The sequence below is a fragment of the Myotis yumanensis genome, unplaced genomic scaffold (assembly GCF_028538775.1).
Source record: "Myotis yumanensis isolate MYYU_CA2020_CCGP unplaced genomic scaffold, mMyoYum1.0.hap1 SCAF_8, whole genome shotgun sequence".
NCBI classification, from domain to species: Eukaryota; Metazoa; Chordata; class Mammalia; order Chiroptera; family Vespertilionidae; genus Myotis; species Myotis yumanensis.
In genome coordinates this window covers 22,209,819-22,235,330 of record NW_027223759.1, presented here as the reverse complement: position 1 = coordinate 22,235,330, position 25,512 = coordinate 22,209,819, and the positions used below count along the sequence as shown (strand labels likewise).

The following is a 25,512-nucleotide window of genomic DNA, read 5'->3' as shown; positions in this document are numbered from 1 at the left end:
TAACCCTTTTCGCCAGCCCTGTGGCTGGGAAATAGAGGCGGTGGTCTTTAGGGAAAAGCATATGTCGTCAGGGATATGGCCAAGTGGGAATTCTAGTGAGGCACATATTTGGTGGAGGAGGGATGGGGTGGGTAGGTCCCCTGCTAAAACAGTGCTCTTACGCCACGTATGACGCAAATAAGCAAAGCGTAAGAGCCGGGGGCGGAGATGTCGTCACTGCCCGCCCGGGGTTGGCCAAGTTGCAGCGAGAGGGGCGTGTAGACCCCGCCTCGTAGGTGGGTGGGGAGTGGCAGGCCCCGCCTTGGACCCTCCGGCCGGCTCCCGCCGGCGTCGCTGCGGCTCAGGCTGGTCAGCAAGCGCGCGGAGCCGGGAAGGATGCGGCGCCCGCGGCGGCCTGGGGGTCCTGGAGGATCCGGAGGTCTCCGGGTGCTCCTCTGCCTCCTGCTGCTGAGCTGCCGCCCGGGAGGCTGCAGCGCCATTAGTGCTCACGGTCAGGAGGAAAGGGGGGAGCGGGGTGGAGGAGTATGGTGCCGGGAGCAAAACTCCGTGCGGGGTGCGGGGAAGTGTCTCCAAGGTGGGGGTCTCGGGTAGAATCTGTGTGGAGTCGGGTAGGGGGAGGCCTGGCGAGATGAGGAAGACAAGAGGGCGTCAGACAGGAAAGGGGCGTAGGCCTGGAGGCAGGGCTGGGAATACGGGGCGGGACCTTAGAGAAGTGGTCTCAGGGGAAGATCGCGGGTTTAGGGGGAGGAACGGGGGTGCGTGTGGACAGAGGACTTATAGACAGGCTCCAAGTCCACGGGAGGAGCAAGTCGTGCCGAGGCGCCAAAGTGGCGACCGGTGCTGAGGGTTGGCGAGGGGGTTAGGAGGAGGGCATCCTGATCTCCGGGAGGCAGGCGTCGGGGCCGCGAGCTTAGGAGCCCCCGCTCCCTGTAGAAAATCAGGCCAAGGAGAGAGTCAGGGTTTCTCTTTGTGCCTAGAGAGCCCGATTGCTATGTTCTGATCTCCGACAAGAGGGCGACAGCTGGGGGAGGGGGGCAGAAGAGGGTGAAGAGGGAAGGGTCTTCTCCCATCCCCTTCCCCACAGCCTGGCCCAGTGCTGACTCACATCTCGTCGGACAGAGACAGTCAGCGCTGACTCATGGGCCGGGGGAGGGTGGGGGTTAGGGGCTCGTGGGAGAAGGGGTGCAACCTAGCCTTCTGGCGTCCTCCTTCACCACGGGCTTAGAGGCAAATGAAGGATACTTCCTGTGGCGCCGTGTTGGTAGGATGGTAGATGAAGGCTGGAGCGAGCGGTGGAGGGGTCAGGTCCTGTGGAGACTCCTCGCCCTGTCACCCCTCCCTTCCCATAACTGCTTCCAGGCAAGCCCTCCACGGCTCCAGGCTCCAGGCTTCAGCACCGCGGACAGCGCCAAAGAACCCGGGCCACCGAGAGTCGGGACAGTGTGGGGAACACTGCCTTAGAGTCGCCCCACCCTTTCCCCTTTCCCCTTTCCCACACAGAGGGGAGATGTGCGAGGGTTTTTACCGCTTCTGAGTCCCGGGCTATCATAGTTAGGATGCTTTTGGAGATTTGGGGAGGAAAATCCCCCTTTCCTCAGAATTTGGCCCCAAACTCCCCATGGTAATTCTATGAGAACAGAAGTGTATGATCCTACCCCCATGCACATGGAATGCTCCTTTTCCCCATCATTCAGTTAAGCAAACTGAACCTTTAGGGAAAGGATCCAAGACTCACAGATGCTTAAAACCCAAAGCCAGACACTGTGTTTCCTTCTCTTAAGAATTCTAGGCCTCTTCCCTCCTCTTCTTTAGGATGGAAAAGTGGACCCATCTGCTTCTCCCTTTCCCAGCCTGTCCATTCATCTGACTATTCTATGTGTGGTTGTCTGAACCTCTGCTCACCTGTCTCTCTACAGGCTGTCTGTTTGACCGTAGACTCTGCTCTCACCTCGAAGTCTGTATTCAGGGTGAGGCCTGGGTATAGGATTTACAAGATGGGGGGGGCACAATAAAGACTTGGGGGGAGGCCTAGAAAGGAGAAGGGGTACTGGGCTTGGGCACAAGGGCAACTAGCCTGGAGGAGCAGACCTCTCGGAAGCCAAGAGAGGAGATGTGGAGAGTCCTGCCCATTTGCAACCTGGACTTTGAAAGGCTTTTTGTTCACATCCTGTATTAACACAACTTTTGTGCTCTTAGATGGCTTATTTGGACAGTGCCAGGTGGGAGTGGGGCAGGCTCGGCCCCTTTTGCAAGTCACATCCCCAGTTCTTCAACGCTTACAAGGTGTGCTCCGACAGCTCATGTCCCAAGGTGAGGTCTGTGTGCACTGGAGGAGAGAGACTGGAACTTGATTTGATAAGGGTGGGGAAGTGAGGGGCCACCTGACTCAAGGATTTCTCTCATGAAACATTTCTATCACACCCATTCTTAGAGCCACACCTTTCCAGGCCTTGCTGGACAAGGAAGCAAGGGCAGGAGTGGGGTGGAACCCTAGAGATGGGCTCTTCACACTTAGACTCTCTGAAGGAATCCAGAGGAGGCTTCTAGAAGAAGCCACTGGAGAAAAGAAAACTGAGGTTCAGGATTAACAAAAAGAAGAATGGAAATAATAATTATGATAATGATAATAGCATTTATTGAAAGTTCACTATGTGACAGGTACTATTCTAACCATTTTATATTGTGTTATTTTAATTATCACAACAATCTTAGGAGGTATAAACCCCCATGTTACAGATGAGAAAACCGAGGCTCAGAAAATTTCAGCAAATTGCCCAAGGTCACACAATTAGTGAGTGGCAGAGGGTTGAAACCTAGTCTTAGTGGAGGCAGTCTGTTCCTGAGGGTGGGAGGGGGACAGCTCAGATCACCTACCAGGTCTCTGGACCTCTCCACTGCTCCTCTGCTCTGCCAAACTCAATACACTGCAGGAGAGGGGTACAGTGGAGATCTCTACTGGCCCCTGTTACTGGATCCTCAGACAGTGCTGAGCCAACCTTACCCTATCCTGTCCCCTGGCAGGATTGTCCTGGCATGATGACCTCACCCAGTATGTGATCTCCCAGGAGATGGAACGCATCCCCAGGCTTCGCCCCCCTGAGCCCCACCCAAGGGACAGGTAGGCATTATTTCTCAACCACTAGCACCATAAGGCTGGTGGGTCTGTGGTCTTGCTGATGGACAGAGGGAGGGGGAGGGACATGGGTGCCAAGGTCAGCAGGCTGAGGTATGGGTACAAGGAGTTCAGGAGCCAAAACCGGTTTGGCTCAGTGGATAGAGCGTCGGCCTGCGGACTGAAAGGTCCCGGGTTCGATTCCGGTCAAGGGCATGTACGTTGGTTGCGCGCACACCCCCAGTAGGAGATGTGCAGGAGGCAGCTGGTCGAGGTTTCTCTCTCATCGATGTTTCTGACTCTCTATCCCTCTCTCTTCCTCTCTGTAAAAAATCAATAAAATATATTTAAAAAAAAAAAAAAAAAAAGAAGTTCAGGAAAGGTCATATACCCGGTAGGAGCTGAGTTCATCCCCAAGGATCCAGCAAAACAGGGGTATTTTTTAAATGTTGTAAAAACTTGGATATTTGGTATGTTAAAAGAAGCATCAAAATAGTCATCCTGGAAAAATTAGAATTTTATTGGACTGAAGTTGTTTAATGTTCAGTCTCATTACTGTGTGGAATTGTATATGGTGGTTGATACTGTCATTTTTGTGTGGTAAGGGCCTCTGAAGGCTTTGTTCAGACCCTGTCAAGCAGAGGAAAGTAAATGAGGGCATGGGGCACAGATGATGATATCAGTTTGAAGGAGACAGAGTGGGGCAGGGATGCAGAGTATTAAATATTTGAACCTACATGGAGAGTCAGGACTGGGGACATGCACACAGGGGCAATGGGGCAGTGCAGCCACGGTTCATCTAGACAGGCTCCAGGCTGCCTTCCCTGCTGCTCTTCTCCCCTTCTCCACCCCTAGCCTCACCTTTCCCTAGCTTCTGCCCCTGTGTTTCAGGGACCCAGGCTTACCAGGGAGGCTACTAGTATAACTTCTTCCCCAGGCTTGGCCTTCTGGCCTTCCCCATGCTACTCTCTCCTCCCCTGAGCCTGCCTCATTTTTTAAGAGGTCAGCCTCACTCTAAACTCCTGAGCCTGTCTGGCCCCATCGGCTCTGCCTTGTAGGCTCCGTATGCCCTTGCCCCACACCAACCTCCCCCGCTCCCCCACACACTGTGCTTTCCTCCCCAGGTCTGGCTTGGTGCCCAGGAGACCTGGTCCCGCTGAGGAACTGCTCTTACAGGGCATCCCTACTGGCCCCGCCCCTGCAGCCCCACACCGACCGCTTCGACCTCCAGCGGGTGGGGATGGGGCTGGGGCTGGCTCCTCCCTGTCCCCTCTGCAGGCTGAGCTGCTGCCCCCCCTCTTGGAGAATCTGCTGCTGTCCCCACAGCCCCCTCACCCTGCCCTGAGTTATGAAGCTACCCTACTGCAGCCCTACCTGTTCCATCAGGTGAGCCCTACACACTGCCCCACCCCCGCCCCAACCCCCCAGCCCTGATGTCTGCTCTCACCTGCATCTCTGGTTTTCCACAGTTTGGCTCCCGCGATGGTTCCCGGGACTCAGAGAGCTCCCCAGGGATGGTCAGTGTTGGCCCCCTGTCCAAGGCTGAACCCCCTGCCCTCTTCAGCAGAACTGCCCCCAAAGGCATGTTTGGGGCTCACCCTGGCCATTCCTATGGGGACCCTCCAGGGCCTTCACCTGCTCAGCTTTTCCAGGAGTCAGGTCTGCTCTACCTGGCCCAGGAGCTGCCAGTGCCCAGCAAGGCCCGGGCACCAAACTTGCCAGCACAAGGGGACAGCAGCCAGGCAGAGGACTCCTCAGAGGGCTATGAGGAGGAAGGACTGGAGGGTCTCGGGGAGAAGCCTCCTTCCCCAGCAGAGCAGCCAGGTAACAGGGTCCTCAGCATCTGCCTATGGGAGCTTCTTCGGGGGGCTATCCTGACTCTCCCTGTACTTGTTAATTTGTCCTTAAAGCCATTCTTACATTGAACTAATGTTTACTGATAACCCGTTCTATGCCAGGCACTAGGTAGACAGTGTGGATACAGTGTGGGGGGTAGCTGACGTGACTCTTTCAAATGGAGAGTCTAGGTGTCCATGGTGGGCTTAAGTTTGGTCTTGGCCCCAGGAAGGTCTTTCCCCCAAAGTGTGGACAAGGGCTGGAAGGGGAGGACATGAGTGCCTTGGTGTTTGAGAAAAACCTCTTAAATGTGCTAGTCCCCTCCTACCCCCAACTCATGCATCTGAGATCTACAAGTCCATATTGCCACCAGCCCTTAGCTCTGTGTTTGGCTCCCAGCAGATGTGACTCTGCAGAGACTGGCAGCTGTGCTGGCGGGCTACAGGGTGGAGCTGCGTCAGCTGACCCCTGAGCAGCTCTCCACTCTCTCGACCCTGCTGCAGCTGCTGCCCAAGGGTGCAGGACGAAATCCAGGTGAGTGTTCAGACAGAGAGACTAGCAATGGTCTTGTGCCCCACCTCTCAAGACCAAATCTATCAGCCTAGAGGGGAAGGGTCAGGGTCAGGGTCAGAGTTCTTTTGAGACATGGGGTCATTGCCAGCAAAGGGCAGGGAGCAAGGGGGTGCAATGATGAGCTGAGGGGTTAGACCAAGAAAGGACTAGCGGGTGGAAGTAATGAAAAAAGAAGTCAACAGGAGGTGTGAGCAGGAATCAGGAGACACTGGGAAAGGTAGGTGGATGATAATGAAGACCTAAAGAGGGGCATGGCCAATTCAAAGAAGGCAATATTTATGCATAGAGGGTGGACTGCACAAATAGTTTTGAGAGGTGTGGCCAATGACAGAGGGAAAAGTTAATAAAACAATTAAGAAAGAAGCACAGAGCCCTAGCCAGTTTGGCTCAGTGGATAGAGCATCGGCTTGCAGACTGAAGGGTTCCAGGTGCGATTCCGACTAAGGTTGTGGGCTTGATCCCCAGTAGGGGTTGAGCAGGAGGCAGCTGATCAATGATTCTCTCTCATCATTGATGTTTCTATCTCTCTCTCCCTCTCCCTTCCTCTCTGACATCAATTAAAAAAAAGAAGCACAGAGACATGAGGCCAGGCTAAGGATGAGATCAATGATAGAGTCTTGGTCACTGACTGAGAGGAAAGAGGCCACAGCAGGTGTAACAGGCTCAGGCCTCTGGCCCTTCCTCCCATCTGTGTTGTGTGGACCTTGGCCTTGGCCCTTTGCCCAGAGTCTTGTTTTCCCTGTCTCCACAGGAGGGATTGTAAACATTGGAGCTGACATCAAGAAAGTGAGTTCCCATTACCTGATTCATAAGTGCCCCACGGCAGCAAACCCCCTTGCTGAAGTCCAAACCTCAGGATCAGGACCCAGAATCTGTATTCTCCATCCCTTCGTTTTGGGGAAACTGAGGCCCATAGTCATTGCCTAAGTTTCACCTCAAGTTGATGGCAGAGCTCAGACTAGAAGCTAGCATTTCTTGATTCACTGCTTTTTTCAATACAATCATTTGAGACCATGCTCTGAGGAGCCCTAGGGGAAGAGGGGCGCTGTGAGCAGGCAGGTTCCTAGTGCTCCTAGAACTTGAGGAGCTCTATCTGTTTCATGTCTAAGATTTTGTGGCTAAATCAGAGTCTAAAAACTATTGCCTGCCTATTCACCTTCTACCTACCCTAACCACGCTCCCCAGATCCCCCCACTCCAGCCCCATTCTGTGGATCATGTTCCACTCATTCAATCCTTCATTTATTCATCTACTTGGCTTACTTTTTTGGGTGCCCTCTCTGTGCCTAAACCTGCACTGAGCCCTGGGGATACAGAAAGAAACAAGTCCTAAGCACCACTGCAGGAAGCTCAAGGTCCAGGTATAGACCCCCAGTCCTTCCACTATACAGAGACCATACTTTTATCATCTCTTCTAAACAGACAATGGAGGAGCAGGTGCAGGGAGATGCAGCACCCTCCCTGCCTACACCCTCCCTGCCTGGATACCCCACTGCCCACCCCACCTCCGATAAAGCCCAGCAGGTGCTGAGCTCTGAGCCCCCCAAAGCTGCTGGCCCCCCTGCCATGCCTGTCCTGATGGAGAAGAAAAGTCCACTGGGCCCAAGCCAGCCCACGGTGGCAGGGCAGCCTTCAGCTCGGCCATCAGCAGAGGAGTATGGTTACATTGTCACTGACCAGAAGTAAGGGCTCCAGCCTGGGGAAGCCTTCCAGTCCCCTGGGGGTTGGGCTGGCTTGCCTGGCAGGAAGCAGAGAGTAGAAATCCACATGTGAAGTAGACAGGGGGGCGGGCTGCTCTGTACCCTTGGAGGTGGCCTTTTTCAAGAAAGTGGCCAAGAGGGTCTCCACCTCTTCCTCTGCCTGCTGCCCACTTCCAGGCCCCTGAGTCTGGCTGTAGGAGTGAAGCTGCTGGAGATCCTGGCTGAGCATGTGCACATGTCCTCGGGCAGCTTCATCAACATCAGGTGGGGCTGGTATCGGGCTGGGGAGGCAGGTGGCTTGAGTGGGGAGGTGGCTGGAGGAGCTCAAGGGAGGAGGGGAAGAGTCCAAGGTAGGGTAAGAGATGCTCCCAGATGCATTGAAGGTACAGCCACAACTAGCCCTGCTGTGGGCCTCATCCAGTGTCTCCCTGGCTTCAAATACCCTTGTAGGGCAACTCTGATTGGCTCCAACCCCATCTTCTAATTGGAAGAGGGTCAGAGCTGGCCTCTCTTTCAGAGTCTTGGGGTCTATGGTGGGTGAGGCAGTAACATAGCTCCTATTCGGCAGTGTGGTGGGACCAGCTCTCACCTTCCGCATCCGGCACAATGAACAGAACCTGTCTCTGGCTGATGTGACCCAGCAAGCTGGTAAATCCTGCCTGGCCCCAGCCCCAGCCCTAGTAGGATATACCCAGGCCCATGATGGATGCTCCCTTTGAAATAGTCCAAGTCCACATGAGCTCCACCTGCCAACTGGCATAGCATGACATGAGGTGGGGACCACATGGGGCTGGAGAGAGCCTGACCTATGTCCTCCCTGTAGGGCTGGTGAAGTCTGAACTGGAAGCACAGACAGGGCTGCAGATCTTGCAGACAGGAGTGGGACAGGTACGAGCTAACTGCACAATCAGTCAAAGCCCCAGAGGGCTCACGTTTCTCACAAGAGATGGAGGCGAACTTGACAGGAGAACGGGAAGCTGAACCCTCGAATAAACTTGGCTGGCTCACCCACTTCTCCAAAGCAGCCCTTCCCCATGCAGTTTTTTTTCTGGCCAGCAGATGGCCCCAGTGGCTCCTCCCTGTAGGACCAGCCTTCCATACATAGGAAGGCAGCATGCTTGGCAAGAACTAGTGGAAAGCACATAGCCTTCTGAGCAATCTCTAAATTCCAAGGGACAACCTTGCACAGAAAAACATTAAACTCAAACTACATTTCGATTCTTCATCCAACACTGATGCCTCACAGTCCATTCGATTCCTTGGGTTGTCTCTCCACTTCTCTGGTTCCATTTTTAAATGCAAGGACTCCTGGTGGGGTCACCCACTAAGCCTCGAGTAGGGTAGTGTGGCTGAGGTGGTCTCATGGGGACTGAGAAGGAGGATTTGGGGTCCATCTGAGCCCTTCTGCCTGTACCACCATGCCTCTGCTCTCCCAGCTTTGCCTCAGGAGTTATCTTAGCAGGGAGTGTGGCATGGGACAGGGGTGAGAAGCAGCTCGTAAATCTCTCCCCAGCATTGCCCCCCTTGATTCTACCTTGTTCCCACAGAGAGAGGAGGCAGCTGCAGTCCTTCCCCGACAGGCCCGCAGCACCTCTCCCATGCGCTCAGTGCTGCTGACTCTGGTGGCCCTGGTGGGTGTGGCCGGGCTGCTGGTGGCGCTGGCCGTGGCTCTGTGTGTGCGGCAGCATGCTCGGAAGCGGGACAAGGAGCGCCTGGCAGCCCTGGGACCTGAGGGGGCCCATGGCGACACCACATTTGAGTACCAGGTGCGCAGCCCCAAGAGCTTGTAGAGGAGAGGGAATGGAAGGGGCTTGGGAGCCTGGGTCTCACCTGGGATGAGGGTGGGGAGTTGGATGGGGAGTGAGTGCCCATCCCTCGGAATGTTTGGGAGGTGCTGGAGGAGCCCCAGTGGGAGTGTTTTGAATGGGTTGGACTAGGTAGCAGGTGGTCCCTAAGTTCTTCCCAGTTCTACAATTCTGGGGTTCTGGGATCCCACTCTGTAATATCTGAGGTTGTCATAGGCACCACCATGCAGAACAGTCCCAAAAAGGACAAGGGCCAGGGCAGGGAGCTCCACCCCAGAGGAGATGGGTGTCATTCAAAATCAACCAAGGATGAGCCTAGGGACCCAGAATTGAACCCAGGACCCTGTTGAAAAGCTTCAGGCAACCCTTGCACCCTTCTGGATCCTTCCTCTGCAGGACCTGTGCCGCCAGCACATGGCCACAAAGTCCCTGTTCAACCGGGCAGAGGGTCCGCCAGAGCCTTCACGGGTGAGCAGCGTGTCCTCCCAGTTCAGTGATGCGGCCCAGGCCAGCCCCAGCTCCCACAGCAGCACCCCGTCCTGGTGCGAGGAGCCCGCCCAGGCCAACATGGACATCTCCACGGGACACATGATTCTGGTCAGGACCAGCCTGGGCCCAGAAGGGTGAGGGGCAGGATGGTGGGAGAAGCAGGGCTGACAGAGTGGCCCAGAGCCAGGCTGTGGTGTCCCCGCAGGCATACATGGAGGACCACCTTCGGAACCGGGATCGCTTGGCCCAGGAGTGGCAGGCTCTGTGTGCCTACCAGGCAGAGCCCAACACCTGTGCCACCGCCCAGGGTGAGGGCAACATAAAAAAGAATCGTCACCCAGACTTCCTGCCCTGTGAGTGAACCCTGCTGGTTGACCTCTCTCTGCTGGGCATTCTGGAGGGCTTGGGGGAAGAGGCTGGGCTCCTGGTACAAGCTGAGTGGCGGAGATGCCAGGACCCCAATAACTGGAGGGGCACCTGGGGTGGGATGCGGGGTCTGTGCAGATGATCACGCCCGCATCAAGCTGAAGGTGGAGAGCAGCCCTTCTCGGAGTGATTACATCAACGCCAGCCCCATTGTGAGTGGTCCTGGCTCCTGCCCCCACCTCTGCCCCATTTTTATTCTTTTCCCATAAACCCCATTCCGGTATGATCACCACCCACCCCACCTGAGGCCTTGGAATTGTGGGGCCTGATATCCTACCATGGAAATGGGGGGTTCTCAGGCTTTCCCAGACCCTGGCCTGCTCCCTTTGGCCAACCCTTTCCACAGAGGCGTTTCCCATTCTGGCTCATGGTGTATCTTCCCGGCCCCCAGATTGAGCACGACCCTCGGATGCCAGCCTACATAGCCACACAGGGCCCGCTGTCCCATACAATCGCAGACTTCTGGCAGGTGGGCTCTTGGAGGGAGGGCCTCTCCAGGTCCCAGTGAGTTTAGAATGGAGCTTACCTGAGTCTCTGTCCCTAGATGGTGTGGGAGAGTGGCTGCACTGTCATCGTCATGCTGACCCCACTGGTAGAGGATGGTGTCAAGCAGTGTGATCGCTACTGGCCAGACGAGGGCTCCTCCCTCTACCACATATATGAGGTCAGCAGGACCCCACGGACAGGGAACAATGGGAGTGGGGAACGTGGATGATAAGCATTCATACATGTATGAATATAGAGGTATATACACATACATATGCATACACACATATATTCACATACAGTTCAGGGCCCAGAGGCATTGTTAAGGACTTATCATGACAGTTACAGAAATCTATATATATAAAAGCCTAAGCAACCGTTACAACCTGTTGCTGTGACATGCACTGACCACCAGGGGGCAGACACTCAATGCAGCCAACCTCCCACAGCCAGCCAACCTCCCATGGCCCCTCCCCCTGGCCAGCTGGCCTTGATCAGCTCAATTGCCAGCTAGGTGGAGGGACCCCACCTGTGCACAAATTTGTGCACCAGGCCTCTAGTAAAACTATAAAACTGCTGAAACTGAGGCAAGAAGTTAAGAGCCAAGAGACAGGGAAGAGAAGTATGCCCAAAGACCATGATTAAGACCTACTTCAGTTAAGCCCAACTTAGCTCTGAGTTCCCTGGAAGCCAAAGTGAAGAAATAAAGACCATTAGTCACATGTGGCTTATGAAAAATAGGAACGAACTTTTCCTTTAGGAGAAAGGACCAGTAGGGAACTGAGGCAAAGCAGGGGAAGGAAGAACCAATTCCCAACCAATGGGAGGGTCCCCCTGTATGACAGGAGACACCAAGAGCACCACAGAAGCTCCTCATCACCAGATGAGCACTGGGCGGTAGCTTTTTCATCACCAGAGGAATACTCAATAGTCTTTTTAAAAAAAGTTTTTGTATTGGTCTTGCTCATAAAGAAAAAAAATCAAATGAAAATATTGCAGAATGTCAGTCTGTGTGTAGCACAGACACTTTCTTACACTATGTGAGGAAGAGGAGGGAGAAACTGGCCTCAAGAAGCTCATACTAGTTATGTCTGGGTGGAAAAGCCACCGGTTGTCCTAAGCAGTAGGTAAGTGACACAGGCAGCTAGGATTCTTGGGCACAGCTGGTTGGGTAAGCTTCTTGAGGATTTAGAATTTGAAGGGGCCTATGAGGCTGGGAGCATTTGGAGAAGCCAAGGAGCGAGCACGCAGACATGGAAAGGGCCCGAGGTGCTCAGACCCGGACCCCATTCCTGGGCAGGTGAACCTAGTGTCTGAGCACATCTGGTGCGAGGACTTCCTGGTGCGGAGCTTCTATCTGAAGAACGTGCAGACCCAAGAGACGCGCACCCTCACGCAGTTCCACTTCCTCAGCTGGCCGGCAGAGGGCACTCCGGCCTCCACTCGGCCCCTGCTGGACTTCCGCAGGTGAGCTCACTGGATGTTGCTGGCCCTGGCGATCATTGGGGCGTCCTGAGGGGAGGCTCCCAAGAGTCGGGGATCAGGGGGCTGGGAGCTGGGTTCCCCACGTTCCGCTAGCCCACCAGATCCTCCTGGCCTTGGGAGACAGACCCTCCCTGACTCAGAGCCTGGCCTCATCTCCAGCTCCCCCTTCCAAAGGGCCCCAAACCAGGACTGATGCTCTCTTTCCGTGCCCATCCCTCCACCCCTGTGGTCCAGCTCCATTTCTTCTCTGTCAGGCCCTTTTTCTCCCCTGCCTCTCTGTCTAGCTCCTTCTCATTTACCTACTTCTCCCAAGAGAGGCTCACTTTATTTCTGGCTCCTCCCTTTTCCTTCTCTCTCTCTACTTGGCCCCTGCCTCCTGATTCTCCGGTTTCCTCCTGTCCTGCTCTTCCTGGCCTCTGGCACTATATCTGTGTCTGCTGTCCCCTCTCTCTCTCTTACTCCCTCCTGCCCATCTCCCCTCTTCATCCCTCTCTGCCTCTTTGCCTCTATTTTTTATTTCTCGTTCCCTCTGACTTTCCTTCTCTTTCCCTCCCTTCCCTTTCCTCTCCACCCCACCTCTCCTCTTTATTTTTTAAATCTCTCTGTATCACTGTCTCACTCTCACCCTCTAGCCCATTTCTCTCTATCTATACCCTTTCTTGTTCCCAAACATCTTTTTCTTCACCTCCCTCCCATCTCTATTTATTTCTGCCTCTTTTGTCTGTCCTCCCTCCCCACTTTGTCTCTATATGTCTCCACCTCCCCCTCCCTCCCGCCCTCCCCCTCTCACACACACACACACACATACACACACACACACACACACACACACAGCTGCCAGTGTCATTTTTGTGATCTGCAGCTAGTATTCTCACTCCAGTTGCATAGTCACAAAAGTGATCATTGGCAGGTGTGGCCGCTGCATGGACAAACAGACAGAACACAGGGCCAGGGACCACCCCAAAGGCTGCTGGGAGAGCTGGGGTTAGGGAGACACAGAGAAGGGACAAATCAAAGGGAGTGCCCGAGGATCGCTGGATTCTCGGGGGCTCAGTGGAATGGGGTGGGAGCTGGGACAGGAAGCTGAGGCACTCACCCTGTTCTGACACCTAAACCACAACCAGGCAGGCTTCAGCTTCCTGTGCTTTCCTCTCCCCAGACAGGTGGCTGAAGCCTGTCACACTGGCAGGGCCTGCCCCGCACTGCGGCCTCCTCCTGCTTCTTCGCCCCTTGCCAGGCTAGCCTGAGGTCTCTAGGTGCTGGGCAGAGAGCAGGGGAACAGAGTTGGGTGAAGACCTGGGGAGAGTTTCTGAGCCTCAGAACAATGGTTTCTAACTGGGGCCCATTGGGCCTGAGGCACTGGCTTCTCAAAACCAAGGCCGGTGGCATCAGAGCTATTGCCTGTTTTCCACATTTTAAAAATCTTTCTAGAACATGGACCCATTTTAAGGCTGCCCAGGTAAGCTAAAAGGTTATGTTCCTTTGCTTTAGGCTGAATTATGTAAACTCAGTTTGCATTAGGCACCCAGAACAAATTAAATGCTATTTAATATTGTATTTACTGAAGGTCCACCAGAGGGAAGTCTCAGAAAGTGACCCGAGCAAGTTCATTGACCTCCCTCTGTTTCCTTACCTGTGAGATGAGGTGATGACCCAGCCATACTTTAGTGGGTTGTGGCAAGAATCAATAGGATAAAGTCTGCAAAATCTAGTTTAAGTGCCTGGCACATAGCAAGGCTCAATTCTCAATACTCTTTATTATCATTATTATTAGATGGTTGGGAACCACTACTGCAACTTCTGTTCAACCCCAGCCCTCTGACGTGTGAATCAATGTGCTAGAAAACCATGTGGACTCCTTTAAAACCACTCAAGGTCACCTTGCCCCTACAAGTCTTGGGGGAATCTTCCCCTGAAACAATTTGTTAACCCCTAAGACAGTCCTCCCTATTCCTGGCCCATTGGGGGTATCAGGATTTTGCAGGTTACTCTCAAAGCAAGAAGGTTATAATGGGGAAGGGCAGGTCAGACTGGGTCACTAAAGGAAGAAGAAATCCTCTGCTCCTTGGTGGGGGCAGCAGAGAAGAGTCTGAGGTCCAAGTGGACCGCAAGTCTGAATGTGACCCAACCATGGAGTGCCTGTGCTGAGGTGAGGCTGATCCAGGGGGATAGGCAGCAAGCAGCATAATGCTTCTGGTTGAGGGATTGTCCTGCCCTGGACAAAGGAGCTTTGTGCCTAGAGCTATAGGACCTCACAGCTGATGAGCACTGAAGGGAACCTGGTGGTGAAGGGGTCAGCCTGGGCAGTTGTTGAGGAGGGCAGAGGGGTGGAGTAGTGATGTAGCAAGATTGACATCTTTGAATTCACCAAAAAGCCCATCCTCCCTGTACTTCTGGGAGCTGTGGCTGTTAATATTATGTATTATCATTAATAGTAACTACCATTTATTGAGCATCTACTGTGTGCTAGACCTTGCACTTAGTTATTTACATGGATTATCTCATGTAGACATGATAAGAACCCTAAGGAAAAGTTTACTATTATCACCCCATTTTACAGGTTAGAACACTGAGGCTCAAAGAGGTAAAATCAGTTGTTCTAGGTGTGTAGTTTGGGCACAGAGCTTTAAGTGACAAGGCAAGCCCAGTGCTACCTACACCATCTCGTTCTTTGCCTTCAGCCCTGACTCCTCTCTCCAGCCCTCTTCCCTCCTCTGTTCTGGGCTTGTGGGGAGAAAAGAAAGAGAGGTCCACAGATGTGTGTTTCGCTTTTCCTTTCCCTCTGCTGATGCTCACTGGCCCTCACACCCATTTCTTGTTGCAGGAAGGTGAACAAGTGTTACCGGGGACGCTCCTGCCCCATCATTGTGCACTGCAGGTGCGTGGAGAGGGGCTGTGGGATGGGGATGGAAGGGGACAAGATGGATCGACCTAGCCCAGAGGGCCCTGAGGTGGGGCATTCCTAAAATTCGCTCCTCTGGCCCTACACCCTACCCTGTGCACATCTCCACGCACACTCCCTGCCTGTCCCCTGGATGCCTGCCGGCAATCTACAGCCCGGGGGCTATCTTCAGCTTACCTTGTTTTTTAATGGCCCATGAGCTAAGAATGGTGTTCACATTTTTTAATGGTTAAAGGGGAAAAAAGAAAAAGGAGCAACAGAGACTATACGTGACCCAGAAAGGTAGAAATATATACCATCTGGCCATTTACACAAAAACCAGCTGGAAACCCATCCCATTTCCTCCTGCCTCCTCCACCCTAGGGTTGAGCCAGGGCTCTTCTTTCTTATTGGCCCACTGCCCAAGTGACACCCCAGAGGCCACAGGCTTCCAACTCAGGGCCCAATTCCCCGGGCCCAGGTGCTGTAACCGTTCCCTCAACCTTAGCTCACTGACACCCTCTCCGAGCCAATTCTAATGGCTCCACCAGTGTCCTCCCATCCCAAGCCTTCGTATCTCCTCCACCCCTCCCCCTATCTGCTGGATCCCGAGCTGAGCCGAGGCTGTGGCCCTCTCCTGTTTCAGTGATGGTGCAGGGCGGACTGGCACCTACGTCCTCATCGACATGGTACTGAACCGCATGGCAAAAGGTGAGGACCTTCCCCACGGTGCCTGCAGCCCAGCCCCAGGTTTTGTCCAATCTTCCAAACCTCCCACCCCAGAATGGCCCAAATTTCTGGGTCCTGTCCTCCTCTGGACACCCCCTGAGCAGCCCTGTGCCCCCTTCCCCCAGGAGTGAAGGAGATCGACATCGCCGCCACCCTGGAGCATGTCCGTGACCAGCGACCTGGCCTGGTCCGCTCTAAGGTGACTGTTCTTCCCTGCCCCAACCCTCACTGCCACCTTTCCCCAGGAAAACCAGCAGCAGCTGCCTCTCCCGCCTGCCTCCCCGCCTGCTGTGTACCTCCCCCAGGAGGACTGCCCCCTCCCCACCCACCCCCTCTCCCAAGTGACCTCCCTGCTCCCCTTCCTAAAGGCCCCTGGAGGCCTGAGCAGAGACCAGGCCTTCCCATGACCCTCCTCCCACTGTCCTTCCCAGGACCAGTTTGAATTTGCCCTGACAGCTGTGGCAGAAGAGGTGAATGCCATTCTCAAGGCCCTGCCCCAGTGAGCCCGCGGGGGGCCCCCAGTGGGCAGCCAGGCTCTGTCCCTTCTATGCCTGTGTGAGCATCTATCTGTGTACTCATTCCTCATTCCGCACCCGCACCTTGGCCTCTCCTGGGCAAAAGCCCTTCCAAGAGGAGTGTTAGGAAGGTAGGGGAAGTGGGGAGGGGCAGGCCTGCTCAGCCTCACACATATGGAGCCCCAGCATCCCATGGGGGAGCTGGCAGCCAGCCAGGAGGAGAGTTGTGGGCAGTCACTGCACCCAGAGCCGCCTCCTGCCTGACTTCCCTGGCCCACCTCTCACTCTCCTGGATGCTCCTAACATGTCTGTAGGGACACCCCCTCCTCCCACCCTCCAGTGTGGACAGAACAGGGTGGAAGGGCCACCACACCCAGCTTCCCCTGCTTCCCCAGCCCCTGCTGCCTGCTGTCCAGGCGCCCTGACCCACATTCTGGCCCCTCACCCTCCTGCCCTCACCCTCAGAGCTCCTCTCCCAACACCCTGCCTTTTGTCACGTGCTGCTCAACTCTCTCCCTCTGGCGCAGAACATTTCTAGAAAAATCTACTTTTGTATCATTGTGAATAAAGTTAGTGTGTTGTGTGTGCAGCTGCAACCTGGACTCCCACGCACTCCTGTCTGCTCTGCTTCCACACCCGGGCCGCAGCCTGTCTGGAGCCAGTCTGCCAGCCTGCGGTCCTCGGGAGAGGCGCAGGCTCTCCAGGGTTCGAATGGGAACTAATCACCAGGCCTCCTGGGTGTCGGGCAGTGTCCTAGGTGCCCACATACTTGGAAGAGGTGGGGCCAGGATTCGAACCCAGGCATGCCAACCCTCTTTCATGCCTCTCCTCTCAGTTCCCAGGCAGCTGCTTTGTGCCCTTGGGCCTCAGGAATGATGTACGTTGTGCAGGATTGAGATTAAGACTAAACGAACTGCCTGCCACACCTCAGGCAAAATTAGCTAAACTCAGGTAGACCAAGGCTGGGAGATGTCGCAACAGACAGTCACCTGGTGGCAAGGGGCACCTCTTCCCGATCCCTTGGCTCCCAGAACTGCCCTTCCTGTATGGTCCTAGACGCGCCCTCCCTGTGTATCCCGAGCATCTTTGGACAAAGGTGGTGGACACAGAAATGAGACAAAATGAACCTTGGGCCTGAGCTCCCTGGGAGTTACGGCCACTTCACCTTGCCAAGGCTCAGGCCCCTCACCTGGCAAACAGGGCAAGTACCACCTGCCCCTTGCAGGGAGCGAAGGGACCAGCGATGAGCCCGCTGGGCCTCCTATGCCTCACCTGGGCTCGACTGAGGCGCATGCATTCACTTGTTTAATCTTCATACATTCCAGTATGTTTGACCTCTCAAAGGCTAGAAGTGGGCAAAACCACCACTTGGCAAAATTCCAGAAGATCTCTCTCCCTCAAGACAGAAGCTTGAAATTCTTCTTTCAGGTTAGGCTGCTTCCTTGCTTTCAGAAAAATACACTATGGACCCTTTGGCTATGGACGATGAGGCCAAGCGTTTATCCTGGAATGGGAGAGAGAGTGGGTGGTGAGCCACACCGCCCTGCGTGGCGGTGGGAAGGTGCTTGCCCCATGGCTGGAGGGGCAGCTCTACACGTATCTGTAGAACAGGAGAGGTACCTGGCTTTCTCCTCCCTGGGTCCTGATGAGTTGGGGGCCTGGACCCTGAGTGGGGCAGACCTGTGCCACTCCTCCTGGGGGAGGCGGGCCCCTGAGACTCGCCACTGGCTCTGGGCTAAGGAAATCTGTGAAAGGGCTCAGTCTATGTACAATTTTCCAGGTTCTCGCCACGTGTTCCCTGCTTTTTGTTGTCCTTAGGCTTTCAGTCAAGTCATACCTTAGTCTGGTCCTAACTGTGCTGCAGTGTGTTGGGCCCCTGCATAAGGGGAAACACAGCTGCCTGGGAAAGCCATTTGTGGGGCCCCAGGAGGTGAGGGCAGAAGAATGGGAGCACTTCTCAGGATTCCACATGTGCTGCTTGGGGTGGGGGTGGGGGGGCGGTAAGCAAACCAGCCAAAGAGGGGATGTCTGCTGTCAGCTGGGAAGGCTTGCAACCTCTAGGTGTTTGGGCAATAAAGGAAGGTGTGTCACCCACTGGTCCCATAGGTCCCCAGGCCTCCCTGGGAAGGAAGGACACAGGAGCACAGCACCACCGAGCTCTCGAAACTCAGCTTTATTGACCAACTTCCAGTGTTTCCCTCTGGCCTGAGCTCAGCCCAGCTGGCTTTGATAGGTCTCTGAGACACAATGTCACAAGGTCTGGCATACCCCAGCTCCACCACTCCCCTCCCTGGCCATGGCTCCCCAGGCAGGGAGGAGGAGAGGCAGCTCACTATGGTGTTGGAAAGAATGGTCAGCAGGGTCAGAGGCCATAGAAGCCATACAAGCAGCAACATGCCTGGAGTTCCCATCGCATGCCAATCCCAGATACACACACACACACACACACACACACACACACACACACCCCAGAGGGCCCTTCCCTTCAAGCTCTCTGCCGGTCCACACCCATCAGCTTTTAGTGATCCCGTCCCAGCTGTTCCTCAGACCCCTATACTGTCCACAAGAAAAGAGCCTCTCCCAGATGCCACAGGGCGTTGATTTCTACACGCTAACCCCGCTGCTAGCAAGAGGTGTCAGGGGAATGGAAGCTCAGACCATTACCCCTTCATCCACATTTTCACCATCCCTGCTAGGGGCATATCAAATGATAAGTTCTCCCCATCTCACAGCCAATGACAGGCCGACCTGGAGTGGAACTACATGTCCCAAGATGCACAGCTCCATAACCACACACCACTTCCCCCAAGCACAATCTATCAGAAATGAGGCAGGGTGTGTTGCATTCTGGGACTAGTAGTCTCTAAGAGACAGCACCAAACACCCAGTGAAGAGTTTACAGGCTAAGACTACTGACGCCTCCCACCCAGACCCCACCCACCACCCAGGCCCAGCTCTATGCTCAGCACAGGTGAGGGAGAGGAATGGAGAGTCCCCTCCCAGCCCACAGAGGAGGGCGCTGTCCTGTAGGAACTGTGCATCGACTCTGGATCCCGGACATCCAGCTCAGAACACATCTGGGAAGAGAGTGGGGGTGGGTGACAGGAGAGAGGGTCAGCAGCAAGCCGTGGAGGATGGTGCCACAGAGCATGCAGACCTGGGCTGGCCCTGTGGCCTCTCCCTGAGCCCTGATGCATGGTGAAGTGGGATGGGGCATGGTCCCCTTGTAGGCCTCCCTCCTGGGGCACCCTGGCTTTATCCCACTGCTCCCGGGTTAGCCGGCCTCACCTCTGCCTAGTCCCAAGGCCTAGGGCAGGCTGAGGCAGCAAGAAGAAGGGAGGAGGAGCGGGCTCCGGTTCCGAATCTGGATTGCCCAGTGGCTCCCACCCCACCCAGCCAGCCTCCCCGGAAGACCTTATGGCCCTACCGGCCACAGCATCTTCCTCGACACACAGAGGCCTTCTTGGGGAAGGAAGAAGGGAGTCCTAGCCAGACAGCAGTGCAAGCAAGCGATGCGGCCCACGGGGAATTGCAGAGTAAGGAAGAGCAGCAGCACCAGAAGGGAAGCAACAGAGACAGTCAGAGCTCAGCACAGCACAGAAACCAGGGCAGGGTGCCCGCAGCTGGACAGGGAGAGCCGAGACTCCCCAGTGGAGCTGCCGACTCGGCCTCAGAGAACCCCAGGCCAAGTCCTCCTTCCTTGACATCATCAGCAACACAGGTTGCTGGGCACAAAAGGCCTGCCCCAAACCACTAATGGCCCTTAGAAAGCCCCCATCATATAAGAAGTGCATCCTGGCTCCTCAGGTCCTCCCACAGCTTGGGCTTCACCAGGGACCTATCAGCTCAGCAGAGCAAAGCCTGAGTCCACACCAGAGTGCAGGGGGCCTGGAGGGAAACTGTAGTGGGAGCATGGGGTTGGAGGGGCCACATCCCCCTCTGTTCTGACAGTGAGCAGGACCCAGGTCACCCAGAATTGGGGTGGGTTGAGCTTGGCGATCAGAGGATGAGGCACTGAGCGGCCTTAACCTCCACGGGTGAGCCAGGTTTGGCTGTGTCACTCCTTGCACTCTCCTGAGTCCCCCCCATGCCCGGATCTTGGTACTGGGCCTTGGGCTGCCCCTGCCGTCTTCGCTGTGTGTCCCGCCCACCTGCCGGTTTCTTCCCAGCTGCCTCCATCTCTGATAGGCTGTAGGCCATGGCAAGCTGCATGTCCTCATCCTCCTCCAAGAGGCTGCTGTCAAAAGGGCGTGAGGCAGGGGACCGCTGCACCTGTGCGCCCCCGGATCTGGAGGTGACAGCCGGTTGCTGTTCCCGACGGCTCAGCTCCAAACCCAGTGCCAGGTCGTCTGGGATACCTACAGGAGTCACAGGCACCATGAGGCCCCCTGGCCCAGGCCAGGGGAATCCTGCCAGGCTGCCTCATGCAGCACTCTGACCACTTCCAGCTCCTCTTTGGGAAATGGCATCCATGCATGTGAACACCTAGCATAGTGGTTATGAACATGGGCAGGGATTCAGTTCCAGCATGAGCTACCGCCTTGGGCAAGTCATTCTACCTCCCTGAGCCTCCCTTCCCTCATCTATAAAATGGGAATGATGAGAAATCCTGCATTGCCAAATTGTCCCGATGATTAAGCAAGACAGCACAGTGTTCCCAGGGTCAGCAGGTCGGCAGGCATGAAAGGGTAGCCATGGCGACCACCCTGTACAGCAAGGAGTTGTGGTAAGAGTTCAGCTCCAGGAATCCTGCGTCCTGAGTTTCATTCCTGGATTTCCTCCTCACTAAGTAGGACAGAGCCTTGGACCTGAGGGTACTTGGGTTTATAGCCATTTAACTGTGCTGAGGCACAGCTTCCTCAAGTGAAAACTAGGGCAAACACCAACTGCCCTGCTTTCCCCGGCTGTTTGAAGAATATAGAGGACATGGTATGCATGCAAGTGCTTTAAAAATAGTAGAGTCCTGCAAATGCACCCCACTAATGATGACAGTCATTAGCTGTGCCCTGGGAGGCTCCTCAATTCCCTGTCCTGGTCCCCATCCCCATGATCACCATCCAGAGATCCTGCAAGTCTGGCCTGTGGTTGCCATTCCCTCCCTGCTCTGAGGGAGTTGAGACTGCAGCAGTTTGAGGAGGTAGCTTTGGGGCATGGGGCTGGGGCTTCCTGCCAGGGACTGAGTGACAGGGCTGCTCCTCACCATTGATGGAGACTGACTTCAGCTGCCCGTCCTCCTCCACTTCCACCCGCTCCTGCCCGTTCTCCATGATTCTGTGGGAGACAGCACAGGTCATTTAGCGGGCATGCCTGAGTCCCACAGGCGCTCATCCAGGCTCTGGGATGCTGCAGTGAACAGGACAGACTGGGCTCTGCCCTCAAGCGGCCGACTTTCTAGTTGTATGCACCTCCCCCTCCACCCCGTATGGTCCCAGAAGGAGCCCTCACCTGCGCGTCGTGATGCGGTGTCCCTGGACAAAGGCGGTGGATGTAGAGACAGAGCGAAAAGCACCAGCCCCAGGACTGAAGGAGAAAGACGAGGAGGAGAATTCTGGCATTGGGACAGAGGAGGAGGAGGAGAGGTTGTTAGACCAGGGTTGTATGCAGCAGGCTGCAGTCACAATGGGCCCAGAACCTGTGTGCTCTCTCCACAGGCAGGGCTCCGGAAGCACCAGAGAGCCTTGGAAAAGCCAGGAGCTGAGGCGAGGGGTTCCAGGATGCAGAGATGGTGAAAATGGGAAGGGACAGCACTTACCAGTGTGTCCAGGGAAGGAGGAAGAGAAGGCAAAGAAGGGGCCTGTGGGCCGGGAACCCCGGTTCTGAAGCTCTGAGAAGGGGCCCAGTTCTTCTGCAACAGTAAGCAGATTAACAATCATCTGGTGAAGAGATTTCCTCAAAAAAAATAAATAAATATGTGAATCCTGCTTTAACGTCTAGAAACATAAGCTGCTAATCATAAATCATAAGTCTGATTTTTTTTTCTTTTCTGCTTGAACTTATTTATAAATTGAATTCCTTTTTAATATTATAGATGAAAAGGTTCAGTAGTACATTCTGTCCACAATAAAGAATAAAGGAAGGAGGTGGGAGGGAAAGAGTGAGGGAGGACAGAGAGTTCCTTCCATATGAGAAGAGCAGTACGGTGTGATGTCAGGCCAACACAGCGATGAGTCCCGCTCCGCCATCTGCTGTATCTCTAAGCAAGTGATTTGAATGTGCCTCGGTTTTGTCATCTGCAAATGGGGATAAAATGATCTGCCTCACAGAGTTTATATTAATCATTTCAAAAAATGGTAACTGTTGTTGTTGGTGATGGCATTATCACTGTCACATGAGGCTGTGAGCCTTGCTTCATGGCTGTCATTGTGGAGGCCTAACAATGTATCATTGTTATCGTTTCATAAGACAAGTCTCTGAAGTGCCACTCCTGGGTCACGTGAGTTGAGGCCTGTGTGAGGTTCTGTCCCCGCTCTCACTGGATCCGCCCCCACAACATCTTCCGTCTGTGGAATTCTGCTCCCTCGCAGCCTCCCCCATCAGGACCTCCCAGCTGACGGAGGGCGGGCCTACAAGGGGAAGTCAAGCTAGTCAGGGGCCTCTGGAGTCCACTCACCAAAGAGCTCCGCAAAAGGGTCTCCAGTCCCGAAGAACTCCCGGAAGACCTCCTCGGGGCTGCGGAAGGTGAAGGTGAAGCCAGGCCCACTACTGCCAGCTTCCGCCCGAGAGGGGCCAGTTCCTGGAGGGGAGGCAGATTGAGGAGGGGGCTTAGAGTGTACATCCTGGCCGAGCCAGGGTACCCCACCTCAGGCATGGCCAGGAGCCCCGAGAGAGCATCCTTGTGAGCAGCTGCCCTCCCCCTCTCCTCCCTGACCCACTTCCACTTGTGGGCCCCACCACTCCACCTACCTGCTCCAGTCAGCCCTTCCCGGCCATAGCGGTCATAGATCTCTCGCTTATGCTCTGGAAGAAGAGACCAGGTCATTTCCCCTGCCTCTGGGATGACGGCCTCCCCTTTTGGCCTAAGACCCTCAGAAGACTGCCCAGAGACTGACACTTGGGGGCAGCAAGGTGCAAAGGGGACAGGGGCTATAGGTTTTAGCTGCAGCTCATCTGTAAAATGGACATAACAGCACCTACCTCTGAGGGTTGTTGCAGGATTAAATGAGACAATTCATGGAAACGGCTTAACACTGTGCCTGATACATAGTAAGTGTTCTGTAAATGTTAGCTCATCATGACTGTGTTATTGCTGGTCAGGGCTTAGCCTACGTGTCACTTTCTCAGAGAGGCCTCTGGGACCATCGCAACATCCCTCTCACATCCCCCTGCTACTCTCCTTAGGAATACTCTTCTCTATCTATTTATTTGGGTAATGTCAATCTTCCCTGACCAGAATGTGACAAACCCATCAGGATGAGGACAGTGCCTTCTTGTCCTCCATTGTTCCCCAGTACGCAGCAAGAGCCCAGCACCATAAACATTCAATGAATATTTTTTGAATGAATGAAAAAAGGACTTGGACTCATATTCCAGCTGTGTGATCTTGAGCAAGTTACTTTACCTCTCCCAGCCTCAGTTCCCTTGCAAGTAAAATGGGGGTGATAAATTCTGCCTGGTCATTACACCCACCCATGCCTGGCACAGAGGTGGCTCAGCATACATGCTGGGCATCCTCTCCTTTGTCAGGACTCCTGTTGCAACTACCAGACATTGGGGAGCAGACACTGAGCTCAGAGGATTAGGGGAAGAACAAAAAGGTAGTTTGCACAGAGTAGGTGCTCATTTGAAGGAACAAGGTCCCAGAGTCCCTGTGGGAAGTGTGTGTGGGGGGGGCGGGGGGGGGGAGGGGGGGCGGTGTACTTAAATGCCAGCTTGGAAAAGGCATAGCTTTAGGAAGGAATGCAATAGGGCACGATAGGAATAGGAATGCAATCAGGGTGATGGGTGCTGCCCTGCTCTATCCCTGGCCTTACGGTCTGACAGCACTTCATATGCCTCCGCCACTTCCTTGAACTTCTTCTCAGCAAACTCTTTATTATCCGGGTTCTTGTCTGGGTGCCACTGTAGGGCCTTCCGCCGATACCTGCAGGAAGTGGGTTCAGAGGGGAGGGCCGAGGGACAAGTGCAGGCACTTCCCATCACAGAACAGAATGACCCACTTTCCCATTAGCCAGCCCATGTCCTTTCATCCGTGAGCCTGTTCCACCCCAGCTGCTGGGCGGCCTCCGCTGCGGTGCTTTAGCGGAGGCCTATCTCTCCTCTGCAGCCAGTGCTAGGACTACTTGTAGTAACAGATGATAATGTGGGGGTGAGAAGGCCCAGCCCTCACTCTCCCTGGGGCTCCATGGGGCTGGGGTTGCAAAGGTCGGGGGCGGGGGGGGGGGGGGGGGAGTGTACAGGTGGCCATGGAGGGTAGAGGGGCAGAGGTCCCTCCTGGTCAGTGCCTGGGCATCTTTGTCCAGCATCCTGAGAAAGCCCCCATCTAGGGGCTGGGGGGTGGGGGAGGACTGCAAGGGAGGGGAAGGGAAAGTTTACTAAAGAAGGACCCAGCTCCCAGCAGAACTTCACAGCTATGGACGTCCTCCTACTCATCGGGGGTCTCCCTCCTCCCTACAGATGCCAAGGGCCTGGTTCTGCCTCTGAAGGGCCCCCAGGTGCTGGTGGTGGGAGGTGGCGGTGGGAGAGGCTTTGCGGTGCGCAGGGGAGGCACTTACGCCTTCTTGATGTCATCTGCGGAGGCAGTGGGCGGCACGTCTAGGATCTCATAGTAGGATGCCATGGCAACTTGTCAGCAGTCAGGCGGGCCTCCGCGGGCTGCAGGAGAGAAGGGCGAGTCAGGCAGAAAGACCCAAAGGCGCCTCCCTGGGGCCGGAGGCCCCCAGGTGGCGGGCGGCGCTTCCAGGGGAAGCGGAGCCCACCGGGTTCTGCTCACGGCGGTGACTAGGCTCGCTCGAGCCGCCTTATCGGCCCCCGCAGGCCGGTGCCACCGGCTATCTCGGTGCCCAGGCCCGGGGAGCCCTATCGCAGCAGCCCCCGAACTCCGCAGCCCGGCCCAGAGCCCCCAGTCTGAACCGGCACCCTGCCCGCACCTCCTCCTCCTCCCGGAGTCCTCGGGCCCCTGCGGCGCCCCGCCCCGGCACCCCGCAGGGAACCGTCTGGCACCCGCTGCCGGGCTCGCGGCTGCTGCGTAGGACGCTCCCGGCCCAGCTGTGCGCGCAGGCATGCGTCAGCTGCACGGAAACTACTAGAGAGTCAGAGGAGGCCGGGCCGGCCGGTCACCTGGGGTGTGGGGAGGGGTGGGGGTGGGGTGGGGGTGCTGCTGCACGGGCTGCCGGGAGATGGGGGCGGAGCCGGCTATTTTGGGCTTGCACCAGGAAGACGTCATCCCCAGCTGGGACCTGGGAGACCGTGAGCTCCATCCAGGCTGACACACTTGCCAACCAACAAGCCACCTGGCCCCTGGTCCCGCTGTCGCTTTT

The 25,512-nt window shown here is 55.4% G+C and overlaps 2 protein-coding genes across 9 annotated transcripts; one reads left to right on the top strand and one right to left on the bottom strand.

Moving 5' to 3' along the window:
- Positions 1–302: 302 nt before the first annotated feature.
- PTPRN (protein tyrosine phosphatase receptor type N) lies at positions 303–16,632 on the top strand. Of its 4 annotated transcripts, none has more exons than XM_070422199.1 (24): positions 306–490; positions 1,917–1,967; positions 2,197–2,310; positions 3,022–3,118; positions 4,237–4,498; positions 4,582–4,629; positions 4,765–4,936; positions 5,351–5,482; positions 6,273–6,307; positions 6,943–7,202; positions 7,398–7,484; positions 7,789–7,868; positions 8,044–8,108; positions 8,768–8,986; positions 9,422–9,622; positions 9,720–9,867; positions 10,019–10,092; positions 10,332–10,409; positions 10,485–10,604; positions 11,727–11,893; positions 14,736–14,789; positions 15,439–15,503; positions 15,647–15,720; positions 15,953–16,632. In XM_070422199.1, exons 1-24 carry the CDS (start codon positions 376–378, stop codon positions 16,022–16,024), a joined length of 2,790 nt encoding a protein of 929 aa, XP_070278300.1. In that variant the 5' UTR covers positions 306–375; the 3' UTR covers positions 16,025–16,632. The 4 variants fall into 4 exon arrangements, with proteins under 4 accessions (XP_070278298.1, XP_070278300.1, XP_070278299.1 ...); XM_070422198.1 differs by having other exon boundaries at positions 4,756–4,936; XM_070422197.1 differs by having other exon boundaries at positions 303–490; positions 4,582–4,936; positions 9,720–9,822.
- A 93-nt stretch (positions 16,633–16,725) lies between these two features.
- On the bottom strand, positions 16,726–25,300 carry DNAJB2 (DnaJ heat shock protein family (Hsp40) member B2). Of its 5 annotated transcripts, none has more exons than XM_070422204.1 (10): positions 25,123–25,291; positions 24,748–24,847; positions 24,007–24,116; positions 22,940–22,993; positions 22,647–22,769; positions 21,789–21,881; positions 21,482–21,584; positions 21,237–21,307; positions 20,188–20,394; positions 16,726–17,540 (listed from the first exon to the last, which is right to left on the bottom strand). In XM_070422204.1, exons 2-10 carry the CDS (start codon positions 24,810–24,812, stop codon positions 17,536–17,538), a joined length of 831 nt encoding a protein of 276 aa, XP_070278305.1. In that variant the 5' UTR covers positions 24,813–24,847; positions 25,123–25,291; the 3' UTR covers positions 16,726–17,535. The 5 variants fall into 5 exon arrangements, with proteins under 5 accessions (XP_070278305.1, XP_070278304.1, XP_070278303.1 ...); XM_070422203.1 differs by lacking the exon at positions 16,726–17,540 and adding an exon at positions 18,189–19,113 and having other exon boundaries at positions 25,123–25,290; XM_070422202.1 differs by lacking the exon at positions 16,726–17,540 and having other exon boundaries at positions 19,938–20,394; positions 21,789–21,878; positions 25,123–25,296.
- Positions 25,301–25,512: the final 212 nt, after the last annotated feature.